The sequence below is a fragment of the Orycteropus afer genome, unplaced genomic scaffold, assembly GCF_000298275.1.
Source record: "Orycteropus afer afer isolate SDZICR_OR568_19922 unplaced genomic scaffold, OryAfe1.0 scaffold00139, whole genome shotgun sequence".
Taxonomy (NCBI): domain Eukaryota; kingdom Metazoa; phylum Chordata; class Mammalia; order Tubulidentata; family Orycteropodidae; genus Orycteropus; species Orycteropus afer.
The window spans coordinates 3,612,949-3,624,531 of NW_006921726.1; the positions used below are offsets into that span (position 1 = coordinate 3,612,949).

Consider the following 11,583-nt stretch of genomic DNA (forward strand, 5'->3'; position numbering starts at 1 on the left):
AAAAGAAATCATGAAATAAGGAATGACTTACCAGTGTACAAAAGTGGATTGTCTGATATCTGCTAGGAAAGAGGGATCTGTTGCCAGGGAAGACTGGGTCTTTTCATGGTCCTGGCACATCTGGCCCTGTGCTCCTCACGGAGTACCCTTCTCCCGGCCATGGGTGGCTTTCCTAATTGAGTGTCTCTCCCCTCCAGAATGGCTGCAGTCCGTCCAGGCCACCATGATCCTGTCCATTATCTTCAGTGTTCTATCCCTGTTCCTGTTCTTCTGCCAGCTCTTCACTCTCACCAAGGGGGGCCGATTTTACATCACTGGAATCTTCCAAATCCTTGCTGGTAAGTAGTGGGCAATAAAGTCCGTGTGGATACTGGACACATCTGAAGCTCTGGGCTGGTCAGTTACTGGAAGAATGTGGACCCAGAATGACTGATGGGGTGTGTGTGTGTGTGTGTGTGCATGCACATATAACTCAGAATATTGAGACTACTCTTTACTTCTTTGTGGAATGAAGTGCATGGGAAAGAAGGTGCAGGACACCTTTGGAAGGAACGTCGCCACACATGCCAGACCTATGTCTAAAAATGAAGGTATAATCTGGGCAAATTATCAGTAATTGCTGAGGCTATAAATAAACAAGGGAAGTCTTGATTGCAATGTGCCCCAAGGCAAGGATGTTTCAAGTATGTGCTTGCTACCTGTAAGCAATGCTGAAGACATACAGACAGATTCTTACCTTCCTATGCTCCAGTCTCTGAATCCACTGGGCTTTGACTTGATGTTGCCATCCTCTGATTCTTTATCTTGGCACCCATTTGGAACATGGCATCATTTCCAAAACATGGGACCATGACAACACATGAAGGTGAGAAGTCTCCTTCAGTTTTCTAAAATGTCTTCAAGTCCTGCTGTTGGGTAGATTTTGAAGGCAGCTATATAATCATATTCATAGTGTGAAGAGTCCTAGAAGCTTCTATTGAAACAAAGGGTGGCATCTTAAGATTTTTTTCTGAAGATTCTGGCCAGCATCTTGTTTAATTGGCTCTTACCCTTTTGACCATTGATTGCCAACTGACTTAGTCAACAGGGCATTGGAGAGAAGTAAGAGGCAGATATGGGGTGAATTCTATGGTCTAAGTTTATAAATCACAAACTCCATTTGTACCAGAGTACTTCTGGGTCTGGGAATCCTGGCAGTCGTAGTACTGGGATATTCCCAATTCTGGCTTTGAGTAAGCAAAGGACATAGCACCTCTAGTTTTAGTTGGTCTCTGAGTTTACATGGTGCTCTGTCACTACCTGGGAACGCTGGTGGAGTAGTGCCTAAGGCATTTGACTGCTAACCAGAAGGCTGGTGACTCAAACTCAGCAGCCATGCCTTGGAAGGAAGATTGGGCAATCTACTTCTGTAGTGATACCACCTTGGAAACCCAAGGAGGGGTCACTATGAGTTGGATCTGACTCTACGGTGCATGGGGTTGTGGATTGCTATCACTACCCTGAGAAAACAGCCCATACATCCTTGATAGATGAACGGACTTACATTGTGGCTTAGGGCTTTATGGGAAGAGGTTAAGTACTGATGACCTTTTCTACCAGCCAGAAAGTTACTCTTTCCCATAAAGTAGAGTAAACTGGAGAACTACTTCTCACTACTATATTACTTAAATACAACATTTAAGTGATCATGGTTGTGGGATTTCAAAACTAAACAGTGCTTTGCTACTTGCGCAGGTTTTATTATATTAAGCTAAGCTCCTGAGTGGTTGCCAAACTCAAAAGAAACTCACTGCCATAGAGTTGATTCAACTTATAGTGACCCCTCCTTGGGTTTCCAAGGTGGTGTCTCTATAGAAGTAGATTGCCCAATCTTCCTTCTGAGGAGTGGCTGGTGGGTTTGAACCACTAGCCTTCTGGTTAGCAGTCAAATGCCTTAGGCACTACACCACCAAAGCTTCCCTAAATTATGAATTATGCATTGAGATATCATTTCTGTGTACTTTAGAAGCAAAGGGTTATATGATTCACTGCATTTCCAGAGTTAATACAGAAAACTCATGTATTCTAGGGTTTCTTTTTTGGCTCACTATTTATTGCTTGATATCAAATCAAATGACAGTATCGATTGAAGTAGTGAGTATCTTAAGATATATCAATACAGATTTAGGAACAAGAAGTTTTGTAACTATATATATTTAATCTGTACAAGTTTATTATTTTACCAGTGAATAAACTGAAGCTGGGAGAGGGTAAATTAATACCCAAAGTCACCGGCTCATGGCAGGGACCACTAAGTGCTTATACATCTGTCCCCATACCATGCGGGTTTTGAATGGAGTGAGATACTTCCTTATATTTAGAGATGAAGATCCACAAATGTTTTTAAGGAATACAAAATTCAAGATAGAAACTCTGATTTCTATATAATCTTCAATTGAACTGATTTACAGTGAAAGGTAAATGTCAGTTTGTACAATTTACCATCTCTGAGGTTGTAAGTATTTGGAAGAGCCTGTACTGTCAGGACTAGTCAAACTAAAAATATTGGGCTAAGAAGACCTAAGAAGGCTTTTTCAGAGCAGGCAACAACTTTCTCTGTATTCTTCCCACTGAGATATTTCAGTTATAAATTCTTTAACAATGTCTTTTTAGCAATGCCATCTTAGGTCAGAATCCAAAGTCCAGAATTAAGAGCTATTGACACACATGTAACTGCACTGTCGCCACTGCTCTGTAGTGTTAAAGCTACAAAAACTTAGGTGTTGAGATTTTCTAATCTTCTGAAGTGTATTTATTAATCCATACTTGTTTCACTGCTTTGATTCTCATCAAATTCATTACAAGCATTTTCAAACTCTGATATAAGAAACTTCTGAATTTAAAAGCACATGATTTGCTTTTCTGTTATCCTCTTCATCTTTGTTGTTGTTGTTAGGTGTCATTGCACCATCTCTGATTCATAGTGACCTTATGTACAACAGAATGAAATCCTGCCCAGTCCTGCGCCAGCCTCACAATCCTTGCTATACCTGAGCCCATCATTGCAGCCATTGTGTCAATCCATCTTGTTGAGGGCCTTCCTCTTTTTCATTGACTGTCCACTTTACCAACCATGATATCCTTTTCCAGGGTATGGTTCCTTCTGACAACATGACCAAAGTAGGTGAGATGAAGTTTGGCCGTTCTCACTTCCAAGGAGCTTTCCAGCTGCACTTTTTTCGAGGATAGATTTGTTAATTCTAATAGCAGTCCATGGTACTCTCAGCATTCTTTTCAAACACAACTCAAAAGCATCAACTCTTCTTCGGTCTTCCTTATTCATTGTCTAGTTCTCACATGCATATGAGGCGATTGAAAATACTATGACTTGGGTTAGGTGCACCTTAATCTTCAAGGAGTCATCTTTGCTCTTCATCACTTGAAAGAGGTCTTTTGCAGCAGATTAGCCCAATGCAATACTTTGTCTGATGTTTTGACTGCTGTTTCCATTGGTGTTGATTATAGAACCAAGTAATACGAAGTCTTTGACAACTTCAGTCTTTTCTCTGTTTATTGTGATGCTGCTTATTGGTCCAGTTGTGAGGATTTTTGTTTTCTTTATATTGAGGTGTAATCCATACAGCATACTGTAGTCTTCAATCTTCATCAGTAAGTGCTTCAAGTCATCTTCACTTTCAGCAAGCAGAGTTGTGTCATCTGAGTATGACAGGTTGTTAATGATTCTTCCTCCCCTCCTGATGCCACATTCTTCATGTAATCTAGCTTCTTGAATTATTTGTTCAGCATACAGATTGAATAAATATGGTGAAAGGATACAACCCTGACACACTCCCTTCTTAATTTTAAACTATGCAGTGTCCACTTGTTCTGTTCAAATGATAGCCTCCTGGTCTATGTACAGGTTCCTCATGAGTACAACTAAGTGTTCTGTAATTCCCATTCTTCTCAATGTTATCCACAATTTGTTATGATCCACAAAATCAAATGCCTTTGCATAGTCAATAAAACACAAGTAAACATTTTCTGGCATTCTTTGCTTTCAGCCAAGATCCAACTGACATCAGCAGTGATATCGCTCAGTCCATGTCCTGTTCTGAATCCAGCTTGCATTTCTGGAAGTTCTCTGTCAATATACTGCTGCAGTCATTTTTTAATTATCTTCAGTAAGATTTTGCTTGCATGTGATATTAATGATATTGTTCGATAACTTCCACATTTGCAGGATCACCTTTCTTTGGAATGGGTACAGATATGGATCTCTTCCAGTCAGTTGGCCAGGTAGCTGGCTTTCAAATCTCTTGGAGTGAGTGCCTCCAGTGCAGCATCTGTTTGATGGAACATCTCAATGGGTATTCCATCAATTCCCGGAGCCTTGTTTTTTACCAGTTCCTTCACTGCAGCCTCAACTTCTTCCCTCAGTACCATTGGTTCTTGATCATGTGCCACCTCCTGAAATAGATGAACATTGACCATTTCCTTTTGGTACAGTGACTCTGTGTATTCCTTCCATCTTCTTTTGATGCTTCCCACATCATTCAGTATCTTGCCCATAGAATCATCCAATATTGCAACTTGAGGCTTAATTTTTTTCTTCAGTTCTTTCAGCTGAAGAAATGCTGAGTGTGTTCTTCCGTTTTGGTTTTCTAACTCCAGGTCTTTGCATATTTCTTTATAGTAATTGGCTTTGTCTTCTTGAGCTGCTCTTTGAAAATTTCTATTCAGCTCTTATCATTTTTTCCATAGCTACTCTCCATTCAAAGGCAAGTTTCAGAGTCTCTTCTGACATCCGTTTTAGTCTTTTTTTCTTTCCCTGTCTTTTTAATGGCCTCTTGCTTTCTTCGTTGATGATATTTTTGATATCATCCCACAATTCCCCTGGTTTTTTAGTCATTGGTGTTCAATGCATCAAATCTATTCTTTAGATGGTCTCTAAATTCAAGAGGTATATAATCTAAATCATCTTTTGGCTCTTGTAGACTTCTTTTAATTGTCTTCAACTTCAAGTTGAACTTGCATATGAGCAGTTGATGGTCTGTTCCACAATCAGCTCCTGAGCTTGTCTTGGCTGAAGATATTGAACTTCTCCCTCACCTCTTGCCACAGATGTAGTCATTCTGATTCCTGTGTACTCCATCTGGTGAAATCCACATGGATAGCTGCCATTTGTGTTGTTGAAAAAAGGTATTTGCAATGAAGAAGTCATTGGTCTTGCAAAATTCTCTCATGTGATCTCCAGCATTATTTCTATCACCAAGGCCATATTTTCCAACTACCAGTGATACATCTTTGTTTCCAACTTTTGCGTTCCAATCACCAGTTATAATCAACACATCTTGATTGCATGTTTGGTCAATTTCAGATTGCAGAAGTTGGTAAAATTTTTCAATTTCCTCATCTTTGGCTTTGGATCCTCTTCAGATCTAGCTTTTTTCTCTCATGAGACCTAATTTTCTAGTCTCATCTTAGTGATCCATATATGAATAGGAAGTTATCCTGAATTAGAAATGTTGAGCCAAAATAGCATTGTAATTTATAAGTTCTAAGGATGATGTTCTCAGTCAACATTATCTGAAGGCTAGTCTTCTAGAAACCTCCATTCTCTAGAATGTTGCATTTGACATGGCTGTAGTCTTCTACTAAAACTTGAAAATAAAAGAGTTAAGGACTTCAATTGAAGATTTTCTTACTCCTTTACTATTTAATGCAGCCACTCCATGGAAGGAAGACCAGGCAATTCTACTTCCATAAAGATTTATCACCTTGGAAACCCAAAGGGAGTTGCTATGAGTTGGAATTGACTCTATGGCAGTGGGTTTCGGTTTTTGGTTTACTATTTAACAATTCTCAATCAACTTTAGTACATGTGCATGTGTGTGTGTGTACATGTGTATGTGTATGTTTCCCAACTCAGAGCCTGTTAAGGAGCCAGCAACTAGAGAGAAAATTAAGGTAGAACTGTTGGAGATGAAAGCTAATGATGGCCTGAGAAGTATAGCTTAACATCAAGGAACAGATTAGAAAAGCTAAAGCAAATGAAAACCTGAAATAAGAAAGAGTACAGGAAGGGAGGGGAAAAGGATGATGAAAGAACCTCCCAAACTCACAGGATGTAAATCTAGTCTGCCCACCACAGTGTGCTACTTCTGTGCAGGGCATGTGCAACTTCAAAGTCCTACAGCATTTTAAATGGAAGTCACCAGCATCTCCATTGAGTCTCAAAAGTGGTAGATTCAGACTGGGTTATCTTTGAATAGTTTCCTTTTGGAAGGGCCAGGCTGTGGTCTTTATAGATCACAAACATTAACTTGTGAGAAAAGGTGTATTGGGTTTTACAGGCTGACTTTGGGTTTAGGGATTGTCTCTGCCTTGCTCTAGATTACAGGCCTACCTGATTTGCTGCATCATCCATTTTTCCATTTCAAAATAAAGCCCCCATCTCAAGTTAAAGAACTGTCTTTCTTTGGTTATATACTTCGTTGGCTGGAACTCCCTGAGGCCTTTGAAAGGTGCCTTCATCTAGATCAGTGGCTCTCATTAGATGCTCATCAGAATCACCTGGGGTGCTTTTTAAAAGTGCCAGTACTCATCCCAAAGATTCCAGTTAAATAGTTTTGGGGTAGTGCTATTCCAGTGGTGACTCTAATGAGTATCCAGGGTGAAAACCACTGTCTAGTCATTGAACTACTCCTAATCCCACTGTAGGAGACCCTGGGTGGTGCAAATGATTAAGCACTTGGCTGCTAACTGAAAGATTGGATGTTTGAGTCCACCCAGAAATGCCTTTGAAGATGGGCATTGATAATCTACTTTGGAAAAATCAGCCAATTCTATTCTGCAGGGCAGTTCTACTCTGACACCTATGGGGTCAATATGAGTTGGAATGACTCAATGGCAATGGGTAATCCCACTAAGGTCTTCTGAGATGTTTCTCCATACACAGCTAAGCTCATTCATGTGCTATAGATTCTTCCAAAGCCCTTTGTAGAGAAGGGCTGTTCTGATCCAATATCTGGATTTTGGAGTCGTTCTTATTTTCATATCCTAAAGCCATATGTTCTCAGAGAGTAGCTACCCTCACCTTAGCTCTGTTGGTTTGGGTTTCAGTAAGTGAAAAAAAAAAAAAAAAATGAAGAATTTCACATAGATGCAGGCTTGAAAAAAAGGATTTATTTCATTACTTATACCCAGCACCCAGCTGCATGCATGAAGGGCCTGGCAAAATCAAACTCAGGTCCAATGTGTAGATTCTATTAATTGTGATTAGGAAGAACAGAAAAGATAGAAGATGATTCCTGAGTTTCATTTTTTTTCTATTCATTTTGTTTCTTTAGTTTCAATATATTTCATGTTTAGAATTGGGAGGATTAATGAAAACAAAATACCCTCCCTGTTCTAGGTGGTTCACACAGCTTATGTTGAGTTCCCCATTTAGAAACCTTGTTAGAAGTGAGTAATTCCAAATGGTCACTGGCCATGCCCAGATCAGGTGCTGTGGTGGCTTTGTATGTAGCACCAGACACTTGGGATGCCAAAATGAGAATGTGGCCGGTAGTAGCCAGATAGGGCTCTGTGTAGGTCAGACTTAGAGCCCAATTTTTTTCAGGGTAATGAGCTTTATGACCTCTTCCCCCACCTTGTTGCCCAAAGGATAAGTTGGGAGTGAGGCAAGGCCCTCACTCATCAAACCAACCCCTGATGCATTTCCCTTTACCAGCTCTGTGGTTTCACTTTACATTCACTTTTTGTAGCCAACTTCACTCTGGCTTCTTTTCTAGGCTTTCGGATGAAACTGCTTTGCAGAGGTCACCAATCACTTTCACATCTTTAATTTGCTGAATCACTCCACTCTTTTTAATATTGGCTTCCAAGATAGCATTTTCCCAGTTGTTGTTGTTATTAGCTGCTATCGAGTTGGTTGTAACTCATGGCAACTTCATATACAACAGAACAAAACATGGTTTGGTTCTAAATCAGACAATATTCTCTTGTGATAGGGTATTTATTGGCTAATTTTCAGAAGTAGATCTTCAGGCCTTTCTTCTTAGTCTGTCTTAGTTAGGAAGCTCCATTGAAACCTGCCCACCAGCCTTCATCCTGCTGATACTTGAAATAATGGTGACAGATATTCTAACATAGCAACATGCAAGCCACTACATTACAACCAAGTGACAGATGGATGGTGGATTTTCCCAGCTACCTGAGTTCAAAAGTCAAGCAGTCATTGCCAGATTCCTTTCCATCTCTCACCCCATACCCACCCTATACCTAATCTGTTCCTGAGTTCTGCCATTGAGTAGTATCCTTCATAGGTGTTACTACGTCCATTTCTTTTTACCCTTTGTGCTATTGCAGTTGTTACAAGCCTTTTCATTCATCCTCCTGACACTTGTCTCTTCCCTTAGATCCACACTGCTGCCAAGTGACCTTTCTAAAATACCCATCTGATCATGTTTCCTTTTGTTTAATGTTCTTTAGGGGCTTCTCATCACAACTTCCTTAACACACCATTAAAACTTTCCTCTTTCCTGACCCTTAGCAATCTTTCCAGCCTCATCATGTGATGAGGTACTTTTTATCAGGACTTGCTGGTGGTTCTGCCAAGCACTTTCAGTCTTCCTTGCCTCATCATGCTGTTCCTTCTACCTGGAATTCAACTCCCACCTTTCTGCACCTGGCTAATGTACACATCCTTTATACCCACATGTCAAAAGGATAGCATCTCCCTCCATAAGGCTTCTCCTATCTTTCAGTTTGGACTTGTTGCCTATCCATGTCCTCAGGGAATCTAGTCTGTTTCTCCCTCTTTTTAAATCACATCAGACTACATTGAACATATCTACTGACATGTCTGTGTTCTGAATGATGCCCTTGAAGACAGAGGCCATATTTCATTTATCTTCACTCTTTCCACATCTAGAAGCATTGCCTGCACATAGTTGTTATTGTTGTTAGTGGCTGCTGAGTCAACTCTGACTCGTGGTGACTTTATGTACAACAGAATAAACCATTGCCTAGTCCTGCATCATCCTCATAATCACTGGTATGTTTGAGTCCATTGTTGTGGCTGTTATTGCCAATCCATCTCATCAAGGGTCTCCTTCATCCTCATTGGTCCTCTGCTTCACCAAACATCATGTCCTACTCCAGCAATTGGTCCTTACTGATGATGTATCCTAAGCAAGTTAGACAGTGTTCTGTTGTGATACATAAATTTATCCATTCATTAAGTGTTCACTGAATCAAATTGAATGGAAATAAGGACACATAAAGAATTCTCTTAGTTTCTTCCTTTGCCTTTGGCCTCTTAGTTACTTCTTTGTAAAGGCTCTGGACTCTAATCACTCACCTGACATTGCTATAACCATCAAAGGGATCTTGAGACCTCTTCTTCAAGAGGGCTTTGGGAAGAATTTTTAGGGAGTTGTTGTGGACCCAGCTATCTGAGACAGGTAGGAATTATTGTAACTTCAATGCCAAGCATTTCTATGTTACAAGGACAGGACCAGTACCCTTCCACCTGAAGCTGACCTACATTCCTGGACTTGGCCCTCTCCCAGGGTTTCCAGGCTACTGCCAATCGGCAGATCACCCATCCATTGTGTGTCAGGAGCTTGGCTTGTTCTCACCATGGTGGTTCTCAAGAACATATTCCCACCTACTGGTTCCTTAGAAAGCAAGTCATAGTCCACTTACTCAGAGGCATTGGCTTTTGATCCTGCTGGTATTTGAAACAATGGTGGCAGATCATGACTGTTGTGTCTCATTAACTGCTTTACCGCGAGTGGATCTGAGGGCTCCTCTATTGCTTTACATCCAGCCTGTTATGTTCCCGTAAATTGTCAGTCTTCTGACAACGATAATTATAACATGTTCTCTTTTTGGCTTTACAAGTATCTAAGCTTATTGCTGGGAGCTCTGGTGGTGTAGTGACTAAGGCATTTGACTGCTAATCAGAAGGCTGGCGGTTCAAACCCACCAGCCACTCCTCAGAAGGAAGATGGGGCAATCTACTTCCATAGTGATACTTCCTCTGAAACCCAAGGAAGGGTCGCTATAAGTTGGGTCTAACTTGATGGCACATAAAAACAACAACATAAGAGTTCTGGTGGCATAGTGCCTGAGGCATTTGACTGCTAACTCCTTGGAAAGAAGGCTGGGCAATCTACTTTAGAGATACTGCCTCGAAAACCCACGGAGGGGTCACTATGTGTCAAATTGACTTGATGGCAGTGAGTTTGGTTTTTGGTTTTATAGGTCAGACAAGGAGCTCTGGTGGCACAGTGCCTAAGGCATTTGACTGCTAACTAGAAGGTCAGCAGTTCAAACCCATCAGCCACTCTGCAGAAGAAAGACTGGGCAATCTACTTCTGTAAAGATTTACTGCCTCAGAAACCCAGTGGGGGTCACTACGAGTCAGAATCAACTTGATGGCAGTGGGTTTGGTTTGTTTTTTGGTATAGGTCAGACATAGCTCAAGATGCAACATCAATATTTCTTTAAGACAACATTGAGCACTTTAGAGAGGTGAGACATAGGGCAGTGGGGGAAGATATTTGAGGTTCACAAATTTCAAGGCAAATAAAGTGTGTTTCCAGTGATCAGAACTACTGTTTCCTTGAGCAATTCACCAGCAATGGTCTCTGTTCAGACACAGACATCTCTGCTATCTCCTGAATTTTCTGTAGGTAGTAAGTTTTGGCTCTGGTCCCACTGTAATCCCAAGACTATTGTGTGGTTTTCTCAGTGGGGGCCAATCAAGTGGGAGTTTTCTCCTTTGACTTGCAAAAGAAAAATCTTATCAGGCTGGTACATGCAGCATATTCTTACTTCTGCACTTTATCCAAACAAAGTTTCAGTGTCCAGTCAAATAGCAACCCAAATAACAGGGAGGTTAAATGTAGGTGGTCTGGGCCATGGGGAGCTTTGGAGCCTCATGAATCCCACACGGCATGCTACATTTATAATGGAGTCACTCAGAGCCTCTCAAAGGCCCTGTTTTCAGGACGGAACAGACCAGGCTTTGTTCAGCTTCAGGCTGGGGTGCTGACATCACTGGACCCCCCAACTTCCCTGCAGAGAGACTGTCTTCATGGGCATGGATGGCTGGGCTTGATCTTGGCTGCTCTGTGAGGCCTAAGGTAGAAGCTTTTCTTCTTTCCACACCAGAGGGCTGTGCTGGTGTGCAAAGGATGGTGGCTTTGCCTGTCTGTGCGTCTGATACACTTTTACCCCAGTCGTGATGCTGAAATCAAACTCCAAGAAGTATTGAAAGGGATAAGGTGAAATAGAACGTACCATTGATAGACTCTCTCTGTGATCTTTGTTTCCTCTTCAAATCCTTTCCTTCTTTCTCATTTCCTCCTCATACTCATTTTCCTGGCCACATTTTCCTTTATGTGGTAGCCTGGCCAAGGGGATGACAAGCCAAAGTGTTTTGGCCATTGCACAGCTCAGACAATGATAACATCTCCTTTTACTTCCCTTTGTTTTTTTTTTTTTTTTCTTTCTTTCTTTTTATTGGGATTTGGGTGAAAATTTACAGAGCAAATACACCTTCCATACAGCAGTTCACATACACTTTGT

General features: G+C 41.1%; 1 protein-coding gene across 1 annotated transcript in view; it reads left to right on the forward strand.

Annotated features, from left to right (window-relative positions):
• The window catches only part of PMP22 (peripheral myelin protein 22), a 37,218-nt gene that overhangs the window by 23,463 nt on the left and 2,172 nt on the right, over positions 1-11,583 (forward strand). The window contains exon 3 of the mRNA XM_007945589.1: positions 198-338. Within this exon, the coding sequence (XP_007943780.1) occupies positions 198-338 (141 nt within the window). The remainder of the gene's footprint in view (positions 1-197; positions 339-11,583) is intronic.